This window comes from Arachis ipaensis, chromosome B3, assembly GCF_059453495.1.
Source record: "Arachis ipaensis isolate K30076 ecotype BB chromosome B3, ASM5945349v1, whole genome shotgun sequence".
Taxonomy (NCBI): domain Eukaryota; kingdom Viridiplantae; phylum Streptophyta; class Magnoliopsida; order Fabales; family Fabaceae; genus Arachis; species Arachis ipaensis.
Genome location: NC_142438.1, coordinates 38,073,352 through 38,098,283, shown reverse-complemented (window position 1 = coordinate 38,098,283; position 24,932 = coordinate 38,073,352). Strand labels below are relative to the sequence as shown.

Below are 24,932 nucleotides of genomic sequence, written 5' to 3'. Positions count from 1 at the left end.
TATATAGGTAGTTATTTTCGATGTAAATATAACATGATTAGTTTTTATAATATCTAATTTTATAAATTAAAATACTAAAATAATTATTTATAAATAGGATAAAGTATATTTTTTGTCCTTAAACTTTGACAAAAGTTTTAAAAATATCCATAAGTTTTATTTTGTTTCAATTTTGTCCCAAAAGTTTTCGATTTGCATCAAATATACTCCTGACGGCTAATTTTTTAAAAAATTTAAGATCGATTCAACAACAATTTCATAAGAACAACCCCTCAACACAAGCAAATCAAGTATAATAATTTTCATGCATTATTGTTATATTGGTCTTAAATTTTTTAAAAATTTAGCCTCCGAGAGTATATTTGATGCAAATCGAAAATTTTTGGGACAAAATTGAAACAAAATAAAACTTAGGGGTATTTTAAAAATTTTTGCCAAACTTCGAGGACAAAAAATATACATTACCCTTATAAATATTTGTCTTTTTATATAGGATAATGCTACATATTCATATTTTTTTGTTAACCAAGTTCAATCAAATTTGTCTAAGACAACAAAAATCAGTTATGACTAATATTGTTTTAAGTTTTATTGTTTAATTTGGTTAGACTTAATTCATAAAAAGATTTGGATGTGTGGTATTTCTTTTACATATATATAAATAAATATTTATTTAAAAATTTACTTCTTATACAATTAGAAGTCAATTCTTATTGAGATTCATAGTTGAAAAAGTTTTTTCAATTAATGTAGTTACAGAAAAAAAATTAAAACTAATATAAAAAAAGATAAATAATACTCTTTTAAGTTAATTTCTAAAAAAAAAGCACAAATTTCATTTAAATTAAGGATCTCTTTTTAAATTTTACTTTCTCTTTTCTTAATTTTAATTCACTTATTACTTTGTTAGTTGATTGTTAGATAAAGAAAAGTTAGTTACTTAGAAAAATCGATTTTTTACTGTTCCTTTTTATTTGCAAACGAGATTCGGGATAGAAGCACCTAATCTCCTATGAACAAGCTACAATAAGCTGACAGAGTATATGTTAACAGAAAATGCAAAGAAGTATCATAAATTTATAATTTCCTTTTTTCCTTTATATGTTAACAGAAAATGCGAAATCTTTGGCCATTAAAAACAAATGCAAATTAGAATTCAGACAAACAAAAATACTATTTATATATTAAAATTAATTATTATATATTTTTATATAAATATATATAATTTAATTTATTTTAATATACATTCTGTATTAATAATTAATTTTAATAGCTAATCTTCGAATAACCTAACATAGTTGACCGACAAAACATAGTGATATGCGAAATTTCACCGGGAGAGACATTAATGCCTCTCTTTTTCATTGTTTCTCTTTAACTTTTCTTTCTTACAAAAGAATTGCTGGAGCATGGCATTTAATTTGGCATGGGGTATCAATCTTATGATATTCTAACAGAGGAGTGCTACACGTATAAGTCATTTGGTTTACAAGTCATATAAGTTAGGGAAAAACTTAATAAAAAACACGTTAACCCATATACGATTTTTATGGCGTGTTTTGCGTTTCTCCTTCTCCTCCTTCTCTTCCTTCTTCTTTTTCTACTCTTCTTCTTCCTCCATGAAAACGAGTTTCTTGCCAAATTTGATCTCCTTTGTGCGTTCTCTTTTTGCCTTTTCATTTGTTGTTTTATCTGCGTTTATCACTGGTATTCTTGCTTCGTTTTTTTTCGATTTTCATGGTTTCTGAAATCAAAGTTTGAAATCGTTTTGAAGATAATGAAACTTCAGAAATACACCCAAACGATTACAGAAATACACCCAACTGATTACAGAAATACACCCAAACAGTTATAGAAATACACCCAAACGGTTACAGAAATTCACCCAAATGATTATAGAAATACACCCAAAGGATTACAGAAATACACCCAAAAGATTTAAAAAATACACCCAAAATTCGTTGAAGTACACTTTATGCATAATTCAGAACTCTTCTTCTTTCTCCTCCTCATCTTCTGCTGCTTCTTCTTTTTCATTTTCTTATTTCATATTCTCATAATTCTTTTTGGGAAGAAAAAATCAAACAAAGAAAAAAAAATACATAATATTACAAAATCAAAAGAAGAACGAGGAAAAATACGACGATGAAGATAAAACACTTTAAAAACGAAGAAGAAGAAGAAAAAGAAGAGGCATGAAAAAAGAAAAAAAAATAATAAATGACTTATATGAAAAAACGCTTGTACTGAAGAATTTTTAATTTAATAATCTTGTTTGTTCTAGTGGCAATGACCATAATTTTCTTGGACAGTCCCATAGATCTTATCTTTGCGTTTAAGCGTAAGTATTAATCACCGGCCAACCAACCAAGTATATAGAAAGTATATGGAACCAACTTTAAATCAGTTAAAAATAGAATAATTTAATTAATTATTAATATAGTAATTAGTTGTATTTATTTATAATTTAAAATATTGGTTATTAAATATTTTACCACATTTAAATTAGAAGAAAATACCTTCAGAAGATTGAGAACTAAAATTTTTCAGTAATAATCAGTCAAGATTTTTCTCTTTTTAAATTTCACTTTCTCTTTTCTTAATTTTTATTCACTTATTACTTTGTTAGTTAATTGTTAGATAAAGAAAAGTTAGTTACTTAGAAAAATCGATTTTTTACTGTTCCTTTTTATTTGCAAACGAGATTCGGGATAAAAGCACCTAATCTCCTATGAACAAGCTACAATAAACTGAGAGAGTATATGTTAACAGAAAATGCAAAGAAGTATCATAAATTTATAATTTCCTTTTTTCCTTTATATGTTAACAGAAAATGCGAAATCTTAGGCCATTAAAAACAAATGCCTGAAATTAGAATTCAGACAAACAAAAATAGTATTTATATATTAAAATTAATTAATATATATTTTTATATAAATATATATATAATTTAATTTATTTTAATATATATTTTATATTTTAATATACATTTTGTATTAATAATTAATTTTATTAGCTAATTTTCGTATAACCTAACATAGTTGACCGACAAAACATAGTGATATGCGAAATTTCACCGGGAGAGACATTAATGCCTCTCTTTTTCATTGTTTCTCTTTAACTTTTCTTTCTTACAAAAGAATTGCTGGAGCATGGCATTTAATTTGGCATGGGGTATCAATCTTATGATATTCTATGTATAACAACAACAAAAAGAAAAAAATGAGAGATAAAATAAGAGTTGTTGAATCTGGTGCTGAGGATGGTGGTTGTGTTGTGAGCAGAAGTTTTTTCCTCATCAGTTTTCAGAGTGGAGAATTCCAAAGCTCTGCATTTTTAACCTTAGATACACTTTCCAATACTTCAAAAGGAAGAATGTCGCCAATAACAACTACCATTTTGGTTTCTAGATCTACCTTGTATGAACTCACTCCTGTGTAGAATAGTAAACATAAGTAACTGTTAAAAAAAGGTATCAAATGTTGGAAATAGTAAGGATTGGAGAGTGGTCTCACCTTCCAACTTTGAGATATGCTTCTCCACTTTTCTAGCACAACCATGACAATGCATGGATACCCTCAACACCACTATCTGAACATTAGATTAATATGTAAATAAATCAGATAATCAAAATAAAGATGCTAGAAGAAGAATAACACACTAACCTTAGGCTTCAGTTGAAAAGCCAAAGTCTGTTTTCCTGAGACGACATCCTTGAGTCTTAGTTTGTGATCATTATTGCCACTTGCAACCAAAGGCTTGTTCTCGAATTCATCTTCAGCTTCCATGGAATTCAAACAGAAACAAGAGTTTGATCCTGAAGAAAGACAGAACGTGTCTAGCATCCTACCAAGCTTCCCCATCCTATCAAATCTCAAGCTGAATGCAGCAAAATGCAAATCAGGCTAGTTATAACAATAATACCTTATGCTAAAGAAAGCTTAATGAATGTCAAATTTTATATATTGGGGAAGAATTGAAGAAGGGCTGGCACAGAACACAATGAACAGACGCAATAGTGATTTAAGGTTGTCATGTGATGAACACTAAACGGTGGACACTGACCAAACTAAAACCCACTTAAGACAGATGACACCATAAAAGGTGGAACATAATATAACATGTGTCTCCTTCACCACTTTAGCTATGGATTATAACAGAGGAAGAAGCTGTGATCATAACACAGGAACAGGAACTAGCAGTCACAAACATTATTTTTATATAGTGCGGTTATGTGATGTGATGTGATGTGAATGTGATGAATTTAATAGCCCAAGATCGGGGAAAAGCATATGTAGTAACATCAAAATTAGTGAACTATTATTATATATAAGCATGGTAAAGAGGTCAAATATAAAGTAACAAAGTCAAGGCATATTTGGTAATACATACAACTGTAATGCAAATTGAAAACAAAATAGCTAAAATAAAATCGATGGCAACAACGTGGTTCAAGCATATATATATGCTCCCCAACCACGTTTTAATAATATTCAAAAATCGTCATGAAGCAATAGTGCACAGTATCTAAAAGCAACTTATAATAAACAGCCGGTGAGAAATCACACTCCACACTCTATCTCTCGAACTAAATACTTGATTAGGAGGGTTTGCATGCTTAATTAACTATACGGTTAGTCAATTTTATATTCATAAGTATTAAAGTGGGAAGTGATAGATTAAGTAATTGTAAATAATTGAGACTCGAAAGAATCTGAAATTGTTGACGTCTTTTGTCTAAGGCTTCAGTATATAGTAGTTGCGAAATGGGACATGAGCCAGTGCATTATTGGTCACACTTTGAGCTCAGAAGAGAAGCGTTTTTTTGCAAATAATTGATTGAATAATTGCGTTAAATAAAAAGTTTCTTTTATCCACAGGTTGGTCCATGTGATAGTGTCAATCACAATGTCGAATTTGGCAAAGCTACAGGCAAAGACAAATGTCAGGGGGCGTGTCTGCACATGATGAAGTAGAGTGCTTTTATTTCGAGTTTAATCTGCTATATAATGCCTATACCTCAACCAAAAGAATTAAATACCAGTGATTTCAATTATTGTAAAATGTGTATAGTTTTTGGTTATTAACGAATTTTCATTATAGCATAGGTCGAATATGATATTCCAACCCCCCCCCCCCCCTCTTCTCTCTCTTTTCAAATGGTATATTTTACCCTACATTTCTTGAGTAAAAATAAAAAAAATGTGAGTAAAAAATTAAAAGTATTCATTTCTGACCTAATTGGATTATTGCAAAGTGAAACTTATATTATAAATTACATTAATGCTTGCATTATTTGTTTGTTGCGTAAGAGATTCCTTAGAAAAATAATCAATCATATATACCAAACAAATTATATAAGATAGGAGATAAGACATTTGTATAACTATATTAATGGATAAGTGGCTCTTTAGTGCAGTGGTGAGTCGTCACATAACTTTCTTCGTTGCCGCCCCGAGTGACTGCGGCTGATACTTAGTAGGCACTATTTTATAGCAGCAGGTCGTAGTGGTTGGTTGCTTCTGGATACTTATTAATGGAAGACACTTAACGCAATTATATCTGAAATCATTACTTTAGCATCTTCTCTATTAAAATATTGATTACACAGATCCATGAAAAATATATAGTTTTTGTTTTTTTTTTCTTTTGGCACTGTTCCGTTAGCTATAACTTGGTCACAAAGCTTCTTATAAATTTGAAAATCAACAGCCACATGCATAATTCTGTTATTAAAGATAACACATCTTTAAAAAGAATCTCTAAAATCACTTAAAAAATAGATCAATTAAGTAACGGTACCATAGCACATTCAAACTAAAAGTTTATAAAAGAAAAAATCTTAATGATAATAAGGTACATTATTCACTCTAAATTGCATTGTACTCATTTAATTCTTTTTTTGACTGGGTGCCTTTGTAGGTATTCACTGTCGCCGTTCTTTGGAGACCTATATATCTCATCCAGCCTGGGCAAAAGCAAATTCAACCTTGGATTGGACGAGTTATACCTCTCCCAAGGATACTACATAGGAACATTTGGTGTCCACCGTGAGGCCGAAGTTTTAAACTAACCCCACAATCATCTCTCTACCCTATTTTTAATTACCTCTTTTGTGCAGGTCATAATCAATAGCGGAAGAGCAAAATAATCCTCTTCCTCCTCCTTATACCGAAGCTAAGCTATTAGCTATTAATGAGTCTCTACGGGCTGAAAACCAACAAATGGCCGACTTATTAAACCAAAAGCAAACACTCGAAGTAAGGAGGAAGAGCAAAAAAGTCCTAGGAACGACGATGATGACGACGACATACCTCAGAGGCCAAAGCCGTAGTGGTAATCACCCCAAAGACGACAGTGAAGAGGACCAATCTGTTTTCAAAAGATATCATGAACTTTCAAATGCCAAAAAATTTCACTCTGCCAATAACACTGAAACCATATGAAAGAATTGGTGATCCAACATTGTTAAGTTAAGAAATTAACTTATTTAATTAATGATGACAAACATTAATTTATTGGGCAAATTAACTAATTAGTTTTGATTATTTTGGTTGATGTGATGCAGGCCACAAATTCAATATTCAGCTGCAGCCCAAATTGGATAAAATTAAAACAAGGCTGGTGGATTACAAATAAATAGAAGCCCAAAGAAATACAAAGCAAGGAATCAGACGGGTCAAGCAAATCAAACCCGATCCAAGCCCATTAGTAGCAAATTCCTCCAATTTGCTCTCACACCAAAAGCAACGTTCACTTTTGTGTTTTGGTCAGAAATCAGAAAAGTGAGGGAGAGCTTCTTCCCTAAGCTTTTTCTCCAAAGAAGTAAGAAAGAGAAAGTTAAGCAAATGGTAGAAGTCTAATCACCCACATCAATCTGTATTAAGAAGAAGTCAGAAGCTAAAGGTGATTTTATGTCCTTCTACATGTATCTCATTTTCTTCTCTTCATCTTCAACTCTCTATCACTCCATATTGGGATACATGAGAAAGATGTTGTCTGTTCTTCACTGCTGTGCATCTACGGTCACAAGTAAATTTTGGGGACCAAGTAGCTTCTCAATGGCCAGGATCTGGATTTACCATTGAGAATATCTATTTTTGCTTTCCTATGGCTTTCGGTCAACAAGAGGAGGTCAGAACAAAAGTTTCTATTCTGAGTATTAATGGGAAAAAGTAAGATGGTGGGTTGGTGAAGCACAAGGCTCAAGAAGTTGACCTAGGGAGAGCAACCCAGCAACATGCAAGGAGATAAAAGAAGATTTTTGTTGATTCATTTCTTCATCTACTTGGACAGTGCTTCCTAGTCAAAGGAGCATTTCGCCAGAATGAAGAAATGAATCAGAGGCTAGCAAATCTGGTTTATCACATAGCAAAGAGGCTGTTGTAGAGTTAATCCCATTCATGTTTAGAAGATTGTAATTTACTTTTCAATGTTTATCTTTCTGTAGTTTATTGAGTGAAAAGACATATTGAGAGAGCTCAAGTAAAAGCCAATGAGTTGAAAGAGGCTGAGTGATACACTTGAGAGAAAAGTCTAGAGTTATTTTCAGATTTCTTTAGGTTAAGTATGTGTCCTGTATCTTGTACCTGTGAGGTACCCCTTTCTTAGTTGGGTTAGCACTAAGAGAAAGAGTTAGGTATTAGCATAACCAAGTCAAGTTAGGTTAAACTTGAGTGTGAAAGGATTGTGTCAATCCTGTGGAATTGGTGTATGTAATACTTTAACTATAGTGGAAATTCCACCACTGTTGTGGTGGAGACTGGACGTAGGTTGCATTGCACAAGGGCAACCGAACCAGGATACATGATGGTGTCAGCTTCTCTCTTTCCTGCTCTGTTCTGTTTTCTGATATTCATGAGACAAAACAAAATTGTCTCATAAATTTTTGCTGCTAAGTTCAAACAGAATCAGAATTACAAGTTTGCTTTAAAGGGTTAATTCAGTAACTTAAAGAAGGTCATAGATTCAATCCCCTCTTCTCTAAGCCTTCTACAACCTTCAATTGGTATCCAGAACTTTGGTCTCAAGAATCAAGCTTCACCGCTTGGAGCAAAGATCCAATGGCGAACAACTTGGGCACAAGCATAGTTGCCTACACCCTCACTGAAGGCCAGTCAAACAACCAGCCTCCTTTCTTCAACAGAAAGAACTATGCCTACTGGAAAGAGAGGATGAGGATCTTCATCCAATCCGTTGACTACAACATTTGGAAGATTGTTGAAGCGGTCCCAAGATTCCAACAAAAACAAGTGCTGATCGAGTAGTGACTTCAAAAGAAGAAGCTGAGTGGAATGAAGACAATAAGAAGAAGATGGAGCTGAATGCTAAAGCCATCAACCTACTTCACGGTGCTATCAGCTTTGAAGAGTATCGAAAGGTGTCTAGATGCAAGACAGCCAAAGAAATCTGGGAAAAACTCTTGGTTACATATGAAGGCACTAAACAGGTCAAAGAAACGAGGATTGATATGCTGCAAAAAGAGTACAAGATGTTTAATATGAAGGATGGAGAAAGCATTGATGAAGTGTTTGAGAGATTCTCAATCATAATCAACAACCTTGATGCTATGGGTACAAACTACTCAAAACAAACCCTAGTGAGAAAACTCGTTAGAAGCCTCACAAAAGAATGGGAAACCACTGCCACTGTCCTAGTCGAGAGCAATAACCTGAGCCCTATAACCTATGATGAGTTGAGAGGAAAACTCCTTGCCTATGAAACCACACACACAAACCCAGACTCAAAGAAAAATGGAATAGCTCTCAAGTCAAAAATAGAATCAAAAGAGAGTGAGTCTAGTGATGGTATTTCAGATGATGAGTTTATGTTTTTTGTTAGGAGATTTAGAAGGATGATGAAGAACAAGGGCAAGTATAATGGTTCAAGCTCAAAGGAACACAAAATGGACTTGAGCAAGGTGACGTGTCATCATTGCAAGGAGGCTGGACACTTCAAGCTAAACTGTCCAAAACTCAAGAAGGAGGACAAAGGAAAGAAAGAAAAGAAGAGAGTGCTCATGGCATCTTGGGAGGATCTTGAGAACGACTCCAATGAGAAAGAAGATTCTAAAGGTGAAGATAAAGATTGTTTCATGGCTGGAAATAATAATCTTGATGAGGTAAATTACTATGACTTGTCTATAGATGATTTACATGCCATCATTGATGATCTTACTCTAAACACCTCAAAACTACTAGATAAGTACAATGAATGCAGATATGAAAAAGATGTATTAAAAGCTAAAAATGATTTTTTAAAAGAAAAAGTGAAGAAAACTGAATGTGCTTTGGACATTATTGAAAAAAACAGATTTCTAAAATCTGAACTTGAAAAATTAAAAGGAAAGCACATTGTGGATCCTTCTCAAGAGTTAATTATTGAAAATGAAAGATTAAATGATATGATTAAAAAACTAAATGGTGACTTAGCCAAATTTGCTCAAAGTTCTAGTAACTTGGACAAATTACTTGCAAGCCAAAGACCATAGTTTGAAAAATCTGGTTTAGGTTAAATATAACCAAGGAAAGTGCAGTTTTTAATGATTCCTCTATGAAATTTGTGGCTTCTTCATCAAATACTAAATCCACTTCTAACAAATCTGATATTGGATATGTTCCCACATTTGAGGAGAAATTTGATGAAGTTTACACAAGTGAAACTGAGCCTTCACCAAGAATCGAACCTACTTCTATTAGGTCAGGTTTGGGGTACATTTTGAAAAATGAGGTTGCTTTCAAGAAACCATTATTTTACAACAAAACCTTATATTCGAAAAGTCCAAAAGTTCTCAAAAATTCTGGTGAAAATGCTTTTGAAAAGAGGAACAATTTTAACAAAAATCAGTTTGTCAAAAGAAATGCACCTCTTCCAAAAACCAGAAAATTTCAGTCATTTAATCATTTCCAGCATAGTAACTCATCTCAATTTCAGCAACATGCATCAGGAAATCATTGTTTTAATTACAAAAAATTTGGTCATTCATATTCACAATGCTTCATTGAAAAAAGAATTGTAGAAAACCAAATTTACAATGTTGTGTGTGATTTCAATGCACTTGGGCAACCAAAGATGGATTAACTTCAAAGGATCCAAATTAATATGGATACCTAAGGTTACTTGAAGTTTTTCATGCAGATTTGCCTAGCATCCAAGAACAAAAAGGATATGTGGTACTTGGATAGTGGATGCTCAAGGCACATGACTGGAAGGTCAACTTACTTCATCAAACTAAACAAGTATGATGGAGGTTTTGTGACCTTTGGAGATGATGGTAAAGGTAAAATAATTGCTGTTGGAAAAGTAGGTAATGAACACTCTACTTTCATTGATGATGTATTTTTGGTATGTGGCTTGAAGCACAATCTTTTGAGTATAAGTCAGCTGTGTGACTTAGGATATTTAGTGACTTTCAAGAGACTTGAATGCTGTGTTGTAAATGAAAAGACTAATGAAGTGCTCTTTGTTGCTAAGCGTTGCAATAATGTGTATGGACTTACCCTTGATGAATTAAAGGATCAAAATGTAGCCTATTTTCATTCTAAAGAATCTGAAAAGTGGCTATGGCACAAAAGAATGGGTCATGCAAGTATGTTTCAAATAAACAAACTTGTAAAGAAAGGTTTAGTAAGAGGTCTTCCTTTGATAAGGTTTGACAACGACATCACTTGTGATGCTTGCCAAATGAAAAAACAAACAAAAAGTTCATTTAAGTTAAAGGAAGACATCTCTACTAAATGGCCACTTGAATTGCTACATATTGATTTATTTGGTCCAACAAGGACTCAAAGCCTAGGTGGTAAATATTATGGTTTGGTGATTGTGGATGACTATACTAGGTTTGGTTGGGTTTTATTTCTTGCACACAAGAATGAAGCCTTTTTGGCCTTTGAACCTTTTTACAAGAAAATTCAAAATGAAAAGGATTTAAAGATCTCTTCTATAAGAAGTGATCATGGAACTGAATTTGAAAACCATTTGTTTGAATCCTTTTGTGAGGAATTTGTAATATCTCACAACTTCTCTTGTCCAAGAACACCACAACAAAATGGTGTTGTGGAAAGAAGAAATAGAAGCATACAAGAAATGACAAGAGCTATGCTTTGTGAGAGCAATGTTCCAAAGTTCCTTTGGGTTGAAGCGGTTAACACGGCTTGCCACATTTTGAATAGAACCATCATAAGAAAATTTTTGAAGAAAACTCCTTATGAACTTTGGAAAGGTTACCCACTAAACTTGGACTACTTGCACAGCTTTGGATGCAAATGCTTTGTTCTTAATAACAAAGATAATTTGGGGAAATTTGATCCAAAGGCGTATGAGTGTTTGTTTGTAGGATATTATTCCACAACTAGTAAAGCATATAGGGTTTATCATCAAGATGCTAGGATAATTGAGGAGTCCATACATGTTACATTTTGTGATACTAACTTGGTGCAAAGTGTTTTGGAAGACTGTGATGCAGAGAATCAAGCTCAAAAGGACAATGAAACTGCTCAAAATCATGAAAAAAAATTATGGACAAACTGAACCAGAAACTGCAGTTGCTGAAAATTCAAGAGACAATTCCATTTTGTCTCATGAATCTGAAGAAAATCCTGAAACCAGCAGTTCCTAGAATTCCTTGGTAACTGAATCTTCCTCCAAGTCCACCAGACCTCGTGAATGGAGATTCTTGAAGAATTATCCTGAGAAATTTGTTATTGGGGACGTCTCTCATGGGGTTAGAACTCGGTCTTCAACTAGAAAGGAAAGTGAAGGGAAAAACATAGCCCTTCTCTCCCAAATGGAGCCTCACAATGTCAAGGAAGCTCTTGATGACCCTTCCTGGGTTAAGGCAATAGAAGATGAGCTTCTTGAATTTGAGAAAAACCAAGTATGGACATTGGTTCCAAGGTCGAATGGAAAGAAAGTGATCGGCACCAAGTGGATATTTCGGAACAAGCTAGGAGAGGATGGTAGCATTGCAAGGAACAAAGCAAGGCTAGTGGCACAAGGATAAGACCAAGAAGAAAGAATAGACTTTGATGAATCCTTTGCCCCTGTTGGCCGAATGGAAGCCATAAGACTTCTCTTAGCTTATTTTGCATTTTGTGGTTTTAAATAATATCAAATGGATGTGAAATATGCATTTTTGAATGGTGTGATAGATAGAGAAGTGAATGTGGAGCAACCACCTGGTTTTGAAAATAAAGAGCTTTCTAACCATGTTTTCAAATGATCAAAAAGCTCTCTATGGTTTAAGACAAGCTCCTAGAGCTTGGTATGAGAGACTTAGCTCTTTTTTTTTTTGAAAAATAGTTTTCAAAGAGGCACCACAGACACTACTCTATTTATCAAGAATTCTAATGATTCTTTCATTCTAGTCCAAATATGTGTTTATGACATTATTTTTGGATCAGCCAATGAATCCCTTTGTACTGAATTTAGAAAACTCATGACAGGTGAATTTGACATGAGTATGATGGGTGAACTTAATTTTTTTCTTGGGCTACAAATTAAACAAACTGAAAAAGGTATTTTCATTCATCAAGAGAAGTATGCCAAGAAACTAGTTAAGAAATTTGGTATGGAAAATGCCAAACCTATGGAAACTCCCATGCACCCTAATTCAAAATTAGATAAGGGAGAAACTGAGAAAGATGTTGATGAGACTAGGTATAGAAGAATGATTGGTTCTCTTATGTACTTAACTTCCTCTAGACCCGATATTGTTCAAAGTGTTAGAATGTATTCAAGATTCCAATCTAAACCAAAAGAGTCTCATCTTTCTGCAGTTAAGAGGATCATTAGATATGTTCATGGCACATCCAATTTTGGTCTTTGGTATCCTAAGATTGCTGATTTTTCTGCAGTTGGTTATTGTGATGCAGATTTTGCCGAGAGTTGATAGAAGGAGCACATCAGGCTTATGTTGCTTCCTTGAAAAGTCCTTGAATGTTTGGTCAAGTAAGAAGCAGCCAACAGTGGCTTTATCCACTGCAGAGGCTGAGTATATAGCTGCTTCTTCATGTTGTTCTCAGCTCATGTGGTTAAAAACACAGCTTGCAGATTACAAATTAAATGCTGAAAATATTCTCTTATTATGTGATAATATGAGTGCCATTAATATCTCTAAAAATCCAGTTTTGCACTCTAGGACTAAACATATTAAAGTGAAATTTCACTCAATTAGAGAACATGTTCAAAAGGGGGATATTAGCATTCAATTTGTTAAATCTGAGGAACAATTAGCAGATATTTTTACTAAACCACTAGCTGAGAACAGATTCTGCATGCTTAGAACTAGCCTTGGAATTTTAAGCTATGATTCTTTGTTTGAAAGTTGCTGATGTGTTTGTTAGAGTTTTTGTCTCATAAACAGGTATGAGACAATTCTGGGCAAGTGAAGAATGTTCCCCTCAATCAGCGTGTTCTGAACTTGTTGCACGTGCAGATTTATTTGGGCCAACCTCAAAATCAGATCTGGAGTGGTCCAATGTGTTTTCTTAAATCCAACCATCTCTGAGCCCAATATGAATGATTTTTTTGTTTTGTTTTGCTTTTGTTGGCCTGTTTGCTTTGGTTTATTTCTTTTTGTGAAGTCCAAAAAGATTTCAAATTTCAAAATTAATTTTCATTTTATTTTTTAAAATAAAATAAAATCCTTCTTTTTGTGATGTCAAGTCCCTTCAAGTCAAATCTGAAGGTGATGCAGTTGCATGGTTTGAGAAACTTTCTTTTGGATACGGTTACCAACACTCTTTCTTCTACCTCCATAACTCCTCTAACCCTTCGGTTTCTCCCCACTACCTTTACTGCTTCTCTTCCTTCAAAATTAAAAAACCAACCAAATGAGGAAGAAAGTTATTTCAAAAGAGCCACATCGTGAAAAGATTCATAAGCTTCCAGCAAAGCCAAGACCCTCAACCCGTTCTCAGGAGCGAACATTCACTCCGTCTCCTTCTCCTCCTACCTCACCTCCTCGGTGTGATCCAATGGCTCACACTAAAAATCCTTCTAGGTTTCCTCCTTCAGCCAAGTCGACGCCTCCACCACCGAAGGAACTTCCATCCAAACCTGGGTCGTCGAAGCCTAGTTCTTCAAAGGGGAAACGACTAGCTGCGACTAAAACCCCATCTGAGCCCACTCAACCTAAGACAAGGTCTGTTCCTTTGCGTTCACAAAGAGGAAAACCTCGTCTCCCTCTCAAATCTGTTAGAGAACCAGACATTGATCCTTTTTCTCATAAATCCCATTTCATGATATCTCACTCCAACTATAACTCTATATAGATTTAAGTCTGCCATGAATAATGACTTTTATGAAGGAGTTATTAAGTACCGTATCCTGTGTCCCTCTTTTCTTGCTGATTTACCAACTTTGAAAAAGAAAGGCTTTCCTTTTGTTGAAAATTTGAAATTTTTGGACTGGAATCATCTTTTTACATCAAAAAGCCTATTTACCCTCTGTTGGTCAAAGAGTTTTATGCTAACATGACATATTATGAGGGCAGTGTTTATTCTTATGTTAAGGGCAGAGACATTATTTTAAATGATGAAACAATTAGTGATTCTTTGAAATATACTGATGTTGGGCCTTGCGCTTATGCTTCTGTTAAGTGGGATGAAGGAGTTGGAATTTCTTTCAATGATGCTTTGGCTCATATTTGTGAACATGTTTCCTTAATTGATGGCATTACACCCACTCACAAAGTCCTAGGATATGAACGTGCTTAGTTGCACCAAATTGTCAACCACATCATACTTCCTCAAAGTGGTTCATATCAAAGGGTTTCTTACACTGACACTCTTGTTTTATATGCCCTTCTCACCAAAATAGAAATTTCATTTGCTTATTTGATGGTTAGATACATGTTTGACTCTGTTAGAAGTGAGAAAGACAAAGCACTTCCTTATGCATGTTTCTAACTTGCATTTTTGAGCATTTTGGTGTTGACTTGTCCAATGAAAATTATGAAAATAGACATTCATATCTAAAGGGAGGTGGTGCAGTGAAACAGCAAAAAGGACCCACTCGATCTGAGAGAGTGGTTCTAGATAATGAAGATGATGAGTTCATTCCTGAGGAATCTCCTCCACCTTCCACTGAAGGCACTTCTATATCCACTGGACAGAAATCTGCTCTGTTTAATGTTGTCAGGGATGTGGTCCAAGAGTTTGTCTTCCAATCCAATCACGTGATTGCAATGAGTAAGGAACAACGGAAGCTAGCAAGCAAGCATGAGAATTTCCTCCGGAAATCAAGGGATAGAGTGGATGTATTTATGAAGTTCATTGACAATCTTCAACAAGATGAAGATCATGCCACTGATGCTAAAGAAGAAGCTGATTCAGAGGGAAATGGTTCAGATGCCTAGGATTGTCTCATGAAGCTGCTGATGTCTGCTCCTTTTTGTCTCATAAAAACTGTCTCTTTTGATACTTTGAAACTTATGTTTGTTATTTTCGGATGACTGTAATACCTTAACAACTGCTGCACTTAATTCTAATTTATTTGATATTTTGGACTGTGCTCTAACACTTTCTTGCAGGATTTAAGGTGCTGTTTTATTGATCTTGCTTATTGTCCGCCCTTGATGACAAAAGGGGGAGTAAATAGCATGATAAATAGCAGAAGTAGCATTAACATGTAAATTTGTGATTTTAATTATGATCTTTTGATTGCTGCTACTATTTTTTTATGTTATTTATTTGCAGGTACCACAATGGTTTGGGCATGAAAAATTGATTTGAAATTTTCTGACTAAACTTGATGTTTTGTTTTGGTTGCTGACATGATATGTTCAGCATTGGACTGAATTTGTGGTACTGATTGTTTAAACTTCCTTAGTCAAGATGAAGCTGTGTAGCTCTTTATTGTGCTCTCTATAAGTATAATATAAACAGGAACAAAAAGGGAGAGCATAAATCCATGGGGAACTACTCTTGAAAAGGAAAGGGGGAGCAACATAAAAGCAAGTAACATCATTCAAAGGGAAGTTTCTTAACTTAAATAATTTTTTCCTTTGATCATTGTTTTAATTATGTTTGTCATCAATGGAGAGATTGTTGAGTTAAGAAATTAACTTATTTAATTAATGATGATAATTTATTGGGCAAATTAACTAATTAGTTTTGATTATTTTGGTTGATGTGATGCAGGCCACAAATTCAATATTCAGCTACAGCCCAAATTGGATGAAATTAAAATAAGGCTGGTGGACTACAAATAAATAGAAACCCAAAGAAATACAAAGCAAGGAATCAGACGGGTCAAGCAAATCAAACCCGATCCAAGCTCATTAGTAGCAAATTCCTCCAATTTGCTCTCACACCAAAAGCAACGTTCACTTTTGTGTTTTGGTCAGAAATCAGAAAAGTGAGAGAGAGCTTCTTCCCTAAGCTATTCACCAAAGAAGTAAGAAAGAGAAGGTTAAGCAAATGGTAGAAGTCTAATCACCTATATCAATCTGTATTAAGAAGAAGTCAGAAGCTAAAGGTGATTTTATTTCCTTCTACATGCATCTTATTTTTTTCTCTTCATCTTCAACTCTCTGCCACTCCATATTGGAATACATAGGAAAGATGTTGTCTGTTCTTCACTGTTGTGCATCTACAATCACAAGTGAGTCTTGGGGACCAAATAGCTTCTCAATAGCTAGGATCTGGGTTTACCATTGAGGATATCTGTTTCTGCTTTCCTATGGCTTTCGGTCAACAAGAGGAGGTTAGAACAAAAGTTTCTATTCTGAGTATTAATGGAAAAAAGTGATATGGTAGGTTGGTGAAGCACAAGGCTCAAGAAGTTGACCTAGGGAGAGTAACCCAGCAACATGCAAGGAGATAAAAGAAGATTTTTGTTCATTCAGAAAGATAAGGAGAGATAACCAGTGTTCTTGAGGTGTTTGTTCTGAGAAGAGCTCTCTGAAGAAGTTCATCTACTTGGATAGTGCTTCCTAGTCAAAGGAGCATTCTGCCAGAATGAAGAACTGAATCAGAGGCTAGCAAATCTGGTTTATCACATAGCAAAGAGGCTGTTGTAGAGTCAATCTCCTTCATGTTTAGTAGATTGTAATTTACTTTTCAATGTTTATCTTTCTATAATTTCTTGAGTGAAAAGGCATATTGAGAGAGCTCAAGTAAAAGCCAATGAGTTGAAAGAGGCTGAGTGATACACTTGAGAGAAAAGTCTAGAGTTATTTTCAGATTTCTTTAGGTTAAGTGTGTGTCTTGTATCTTGTACCTGTGAGGTACCCCTTTCTTAGTTGGGTTAGTACTAAAAGGAAGAGTTAGGTATTAGCATAACCAAGTCAAGTTAGGTTAAACTTGAGTGTGAAAGGATTGTGTCAATCCTGTGGAATTGGTGTATGTAATACTTTAACTATAGTGGAAATTCTACCACTGTTGTGGTGGAGACTGGACGTAGGTTGCATTGCACAAGGGCAACCAAACCAGGATACATGATGGTATCAGCTTCTCTCTTCCTTGCTCTGTTCTGTTTTCTAATATTCATGAGACAAAGCAAAATTGTCTCATAAATTTCCGCTGCTGGGTTCAAACAGAATCATAATTGCAAGTTTGCTTTAAAGGGTTAATTCAGTAACTTAAAGAAGGTCATAGATTCAACCCCCCTTCTCTAAGCCTTCTACAACCTTCAAACATCCATGTCACCAAGTTTTATTCAATGATGTTTATGAACGGTGCATCTGATCCCATACTTTGCCACACATTTTCCACTTTCCTAGACGGTGCTACCTTGATATGGTTTTCTGGTTTACCTGTAGGTTCTATATCGAGCTTTGACGAGTTAGTCGACCTTTTGATCAACAATTTTGAAGCTTTAAAGCTAAGATTTATGTGCATGACTCAGGCTACCTCAACACCATAAAACTAGGACAACATGAAAGCCTTAAAGATTATATGACAAGGTTTGCTAAGGCTGCTATGAAAATACCTAACCTCAACCCAGATGTTCACCTGCATGCGTTGAAGAGTGGATTCTGTCTTGGAAAATTCCAAGAAACCATAGATGTGACAAAACCAAAGATGCTAGCTGAGTTCAGAGAAAGGACAAGTCAAATTGAAATAGAAGAACTCTGACAAATCTGAAAAGCAGAAAAACCTAACTCTAACAAAGAGAATAACTAACGAAACAAACAATCAAACAATAAGGCAGACCAAAAGCCATTCAAACTGACACCAAACTTCGACATGTACACTCCGTTCAACACCAAAAGAGAAGACATCATTAAAGATATCTTTCATTCCAAATTAATCAAACCACCAAACAAAGCGGGAACCTATCAAGGTCAATGATATATGGACAAATCTAAGTACTGTACTTTTCACTAGAAGTATGGCCATACCACAGACGACTGTGTCATAGCAAAGGATCTCCTTGAGAAGCTAGCTCGTCAAGGCCTATTAGACAAATACATTGATAGTCAAGGACAGAGACGAAACATAATAGACCTCGGCCAATATTCGAAGTCGAATGACAATTATAGAGACAAAGGAAAAAAGGTAAACAAAAATCCTAATTGACCTCGTTGCATTATTAACTATATTTCTAGTGGTTTCGCAGGTGGAAGATGTAGTAACTCTGCCAGAAAGAGGTCGTATAGGGATGTCAGTGACTGAGTCCAAACCAAACTTAACCACCAACGTGAATATCTCAGAGATCACATTCAAATCTTCAGACTTCAGACCTGTAGTTATATCACTTCAGGTCGGCGAGCTGTTGGTGAAAAAAGTCCTTTTAATTAAACCTAGGAAGTAGTGCGGACGTGTTGTTCTATTCTACATATAAAAAAATGAAGCTAAGTGGCAAAGCCCTACAACCATCGACTAGAAAGTTAGTAGGTTTCTCAGGTGATCACGTTCTGAAAACAACCCTAGGTGAATACCCTAACTGTAAAACCCTAGATATTAAATAATTAGTTGTGAATAGTCAAAGCCCATATAATGTCATTTTAGAGAGTCCTTATTTGAACAGATTTGGTACAATTATTTCTCTTGTACATCTCTGTGTTAAGTTTTGTATACAGGATAACAAAGTCGTCACGATCCACGCTGACCAGAAATAGGCCAGGCAATGCTATAATGCATGCTTCAAAACAAATCCCCCAAAGAAATCCAAGCAACAACACATTCATGCAATCTATAACTCAGAGAGTTTACCTCCCTTAGCAGAGCTTGATCCTAGGACAACCAATGCTATGTTTTGCTTGATTTTTGTTCAACTTCGATACAAGTGTCAATCAAGCTTATATCACTGATCTCAATTCTGGGAGCAGACATGACTCCTCTAAAAAGGTGGGCTGGACCCAAAACTAATCGATTTTAATGTCAAAATTAGCTTTGCAAATAGTTGAATAATGGAATTCTTGCATTAATGATAATCAATTTGTACAAAAAGATGTTTAACAAAACCAAAGATGAAAATGAAATCAATACAAGAGTAATTAAAACGGTCTAGAAAGAAGAAAAGAAATTGCTTAAACATAAATAAAATGATGAACATAACTAATAATCAAATCAAAGAAATGAATTGGAAAGGAAATACACAAGAAGTAAACAAACATGAACTGACTCTTAACACTCACATGTACTTGCACTCTACGATCTTTCGTTGCATTAATGTGATTGGGAACTTTGCAGAGCTTTGATATGACTTTGTGGTGTTGAATGGAAGTCTCTTTGCAATATCTTAATTTTCCTATTTATAGAGAAGAAATATTTGTTTTGCTGAACTTTTTCTGACAGTTGTCAACTTTACTCACGTTCTTGTTTTACTTGCTCACTAAAGTCAACTTCCCATGTTCCTACCACTTTGAGAGCCAAGTAATAGTGTCCCACGTTAGTGGCAATTGGATAAACTTTTTGAAACACATATCCTTTTCTTCTCGACTCCCCTCACTTGGTCAAATTTGTATCTTGCTCATTATTTACAAGACTAAACAACTCATCATTGAAACCCATCATTGATGTCGACACCTCCATTTCTAGTCGAAATCAAAGTTTGTGCTAACAAATTTTTCCTTGAAACATCAATTTTGAAGAAAAATGAGAAGTTTTTTATACGCTTTATGTATGCGCATGACATGTGCCACCTTTTCAAATTCTAAAATTTGAAAAGACGTTTCTAAAAAAATTAATGCCTTCGCGCTTTATTCTCTTTGAAAAACATAACATTTTCTTCAATGGACTAGTATAAAGCGCTTCTCCTTTTTCTCTCATCATTTTTTACTTCTACTTTTTTAAACTCATATTCTTACTCATTTCTTCCTTTCTTCTATGTGAGAAACCTTCCTCTTCTTCACTTCTACTTTTTTAAATTCATATTCTTATTCATTTCTTCCCTTTTACTCCGTGAGAAACCTTCCTCTTCTTTTACTACCTTTCTCTATGACTTCTCCATCTCATAATGTTGATGCTCTCCTTTGCCTCTACTGTAGTTGCATCATCTTCCCAACTAATGGCTCCTTTTATCTCTGCTGCTGCAACTACTTCTTCTGTGGCTACCACTACTGAAGCCACTATTGTCAAGGCCACTGAAGATTACTAGTGTTGTGCAAGGACATGATGATGATGTTGAATAAATTGCTCCCCTTACTATAGTGGTCTTTGCTAATTAGTTTTATAATCAAAATGGAACACTTAGGGCTTTAAATCCTGCCATTGAAACCACTGAGTTGTGGCGTAGCCAGGTATTTTTTCCTTTTCAGGCAATGACACAACTTATGCATTCCTAGGTCCTCTTTCTACTTGAGATTAACTAGACTTGATTAGTTCATTATTTCCTACTTCTTCAATCGTCTTCCTCTAACCGTCTTCCTCTTATATTTTGTAAAGGAGTCAAATTAAAGCTATTTATTTTGGTAGTCGAGTTTTTAGAACTTCACTTCCTAAAGAGTCAAGAACCATGTTTGCTGCTTGGATGTCTAAATTAGAATCATCTTATAAAAACCTTTGGCATGCAATAGGCATTTGACAAGCCCTAAAGTTAGCCACCTTCAACATATCCTATATCGCACCTTTGCTAGGCTCTAGTCTTTACGTTTGGTGTCCTTCGACCAACAAATTCATTTTTTATACAGCATGATGGGTCCAACCTTTATGGAAGTTTCTGTCTTAACTGGATCCCACTAATGGGGAAGCTGTTTCTTGGGTCACTGACCTTCCTATGTTGGAAGAAAACTTAGACATTAATTTCTAGTCTTATGTTGTGTCAACCTTTATTCATAACAATATAGGTTTGAAAAGTGAACCCATCACTAAATTTGAAAATGTGGCATTTTTCCTGATTTAGCTAAATGACTTTGTCTTTTTCCCTAAATCTATTCAAATTCAGAAGAATAACTATCTTTCATTAGCCATCATGCTCTACTCCAAAAAATATGTTGACCTGCTAGATCTCATCATCGGTCAACTTTATGAGTCTCTATCCCTAGTGATTGCTGAGATACGTCGAGATAAATCCTCTATCAACCCATTTGGGCTTCTATGGGTAGTCAACCTTTAGTTGAAGGCAGTTTTTGAACTACAACTTTCTCTGTCTTCTCCCCAGAAAGTACCCAAACCTTTCCTGAATGGTATTCAGCTATTGTTTCTATCTTGGCTGAAACTTAAAAATATGTCTGCAAGAAAAGCTTTCTATCACTTCTTCAACACATTTGTAATTTGTAATCAACAAGTCAGGAGATAGCAACCAATATTTCACCAGCCCTTTCACTCGAGTCGACAATTATATCACTTTTTTAAATTCATTTGTAAGTTCGAAGTTTGAAGACCAAGTAATTATCAATGATCCATGGGCCTATAACTTGACATCTCAGTTGCTCCCAATTAGCTTACCCAAAGGATCGACCCTGGCTCTAAAAAAAAGTGGTTACGTATTCTCCTCAATTTATAGCTTGAGAATTTGGGTTAGTCCAATTTCTTCCTTCTTCTCTCTCCCTTGAAGCTGAAGTATAAATATTGCATTATGACATTTTTAATATAGATGAGTTTAATAGTATTTCGTAGTTAAACCATCAAAGAATGTCAGAGCAATACCATCAAGCCAATGTAGCAAAGTGCTTTCTTTTAACTCCTGCCTTCGAGGATTGGGGGTCAACATATTTTTCTACTCAGTGAAATTCTTGACCCCGATTTCTCTAATTTGGTTCTTCTTCCTTTGCAGACAAGAGTTGCTTATTCAAAAACCAAGGGTAAGCACATCGTCGAAATTTAAAAATTTGAGAAATATTACAAGGTAAAATGGAATTATAAGAAGGTTTCTTGGGTGTTTTAGGACACTCTAGAGGTTTGGGAAATGAAGAAAGAAGCTCACTATTATAGGTGTCTCGATCGCTTTCTAAAAGCAAATAATCGAGATTGTTTTCCTAAAAAAAGAAGCGTTCTTTAAAAATTTTAAGTTTCCTTCTTTTTCTAATGCCCCTTTTGGCTTGGCGAATCGACTGCCAGATTCTCTTGAAGGTGCTCTAGGTGTCTTCATGTCTCGTACTAACCCCAAATCGCTGGGCATATCCTCAATGGGGCTTGAACTAAGTCGAGATACTTATGACTTTATAAGTGGTACTACGAGGATCACCAAATATCCTCCAGATATCACAAGCCTACCTTATACCATTTTACTTTATATTGTTTATATTCTTATTTGAATTTTCCATGTTTCAGTTGCTCAACCCACTGTGATCTTTGGGATAAGTCCCGACCCAAAGAAACTTACAAAAAGCTGGGATGATTTTGTTGAAGAACCTGCTCCTAGAAAATCCAAAGCTAAGAAAGAGGTGGTCGAGGAAAGGGCAAATCTAGCAATGCCACCCTTCTGTCAAGAAATCGTAGGCCTCTTGAGGTTCTTTAGGGGTCTGGTCCTGCGAAGTTGTAGAAAATTGTGAAACCTCCCATTTTCAAGGTAGTATTTTCATTCATATTTTGACTTATTGTGATTTCTACTTTTCTTTTAAGACTCACATCATCATTTATTATTACAGTCAAAACCTACTTCAGCATCCTTAGTGAATCTTGAAGGGGATGCTTCTGATAAGAAGGACAATCAGCCTCATCCCAAGTGACTACACAAATGACCAGTATAATTTTTTCAACTGCGACCTTCTAACAAACGGAACTCTCGCGCGGTCTAAAATTTTCACAATTAAGTTCTTGTTGCAAGTATAGCTTCTAAACCAACAAATAATCCTTTCGTGCAAAAGTTTTGGTTGTCACAATAACAAACCCCTAATAAAATTTATAACCGAAGTATTCAAACCTCGGGTCGTCTCTCAAGGAATTGCAGGGAAGTATGATTTATTATTGGTTATGGAAAAGTATCTTTTTGGGGTTTTTGAATAATGAACGGGAAAAGTAAATTGCAGGAATCAAAGTAATAACTAATAAAGCTCTTAGCAAGGTATGAAAACTGGAAATCCCATCCTAGTTACCCTTATCAATTGTGATGAGAATTGTTCATTACTCCCACTTAGTTAACCCTTACTAAATAAAAGAAAGTCAAGTGGACTAATTAATTTGATTCCTCAAGTCCTAGTCAACTCCTAAGGAAAGACTAGCTTTAGAGGGATCCAAATCAACTAGTAATTTCAATTATCAATCAACAAGGGAGTTTGATAACTCAAGTGTCACCAATTAATCAATTCAAGCTAAGAACGTAAAAAGATAAATTAAAATCATAAATCTAAAATACCTCAAATTGCATTAAATATAAATTCAATTCTAACATGGAGTTCATAAATCAATATTGGGAAAATAAACAAATTAAAGTAATAGAATGAATAAAAGTAGAAGAGAACATAAATTAAAGGAACATTGAACCTGGAATTGAGGAGAAACAATCTAAAACTAAGAGAAATCCTAAATCCTAAAACCTAAGAGAGAAGAGAGAGCCTCTCTCTCTAGAAAACTACATCTAAAACCTAAAATTGTGTATTATGAATGTTGTGTTGATAAATGAATGGATTCTCCCACTTTATAGCCTCTAATATGTGTTTTTTGGGCTGAAACCTGGGTCAAAAACAGCCCAGAAATTGCCCCCAGCGATTTCTGATACGTTCAGTACGCGGCAAAGTCACGCGTACGCGTCGTCCATGCGTACGCGTCGTCCATGCGTACGCGTGGATTGAATTTTCTCCAAGTCACGCGTACGCGTGATCCACGCATGCGCATTGCCTATCTTCGGGGCAGCTATGATAAATTATATGTCGTTGCGAAGCCCCAGATGTTAGCTTTCCAACGCAACTGGAACCGCCTCATTTGAACCTCTGTAACTCAAGTTATGGTCGATTTAGTACCAAGAGGTCAGGCTGGACAGCTTTAGCAGTTCCTTCAGTTTCTTGTATTCCTTCCACTTTTGCATGCTTCCTTTCCATCCTCTAAGCCATTCCTGCCCTATAAAGCCTGAAAACACTTAACACACAAATCATGGTATCGAATGGTAATAAAGGGTATTCAAAATTAACAGTTTAAAGGTCTAGGAAACATGTTTTCAACTATATCACAGAATAAGGAAGGATTTGTAAAACCATGCAAATCATATGAATAAGTGAGTAAAGACTTGATAAAAACCACTCAAATTAGCACAAGATAAACCATAAAATAGTGGTTTATCAACCTCCCCACACTTACACATTAGCATGTCCTCATGCTAAGCTCAAGAGAAGCTATAAAGGAGTGAAGAGGAATGGTAAAACTTATGAAATGCAACCTACCTATATGAATGCAACTACATGCAAAAATGCTTCTACCTACTTAGTTAAAAGTAAACAAGTTCTTCAAGACAAACATAAATCAGATTCCACTAACTCAAATTACACAATAAAAGACAAGTAAACTTGTAAGAAGATAGCTCATGAAAGCAGAAAATATAGAATGGAGCATCGAACCCTTACCGGAAGTGTATATACTCTAATCACTCAAGTGTTTAAGGTTAGACTC

At 34.8% G+C, this 24,932-nt stretch overlaps 1 protein-coding gene across 1 annotated transcript; it reads right to left on the bottom strand.

Annotated features, from left to right (window-relative positions):
* Positions 1-3,064: 3,064 nt before the first annotated feature.
* LOC107634381 (protein SODIUM POTASSIUM ROOT DEFECTIVE 2) lies at positions 3,065-4,526 on the bottom strand. Its single transcript, XM_088509606.1, has 3 exons — positions 3,666-4,526; positions 3,516-3,591; positions 3,065-3,433 (listed from the first exon to the last, which is right to left on the bottom strand). Exons 1-3 carry the CDS (start codon positions 3,861-3,863, stop codon positions 3,306-3,308), a joined length of 402 nt encoding a protein of 133 aa, XP_088365732.1. The 5' UTR covers positions 3,864-4,526; the 3' UTR covers positions 3,065-3,305.
* Between the last annotated feature and the right edge of the window lie 20,406 nt (positions 4,527-24,932).

Coding starts and splice junctions, on each gene's coding strand:
- LOC107634381 (XM_088509606.1), bottom strand. CDS start 3,863: ATGGGGAAGCTTGGTAGGATGCTAGACACGTTCTGTCTTTCTTCAGGA. Junction 3,592..3,665: donor CTTTTCAACTGAAGCCTAAG/GTTAGTGTGTTA, acceptor TCTAATGTTCAG/ATAGTGGTGTTGAGGGTATC. Junction 3,434..3,515: donor GCATATCTCAAAGTTGGAAG/GTGAGACCACTC, acceptor TATTCTACACAG/GAGTGAGTTCATACAAGGTA.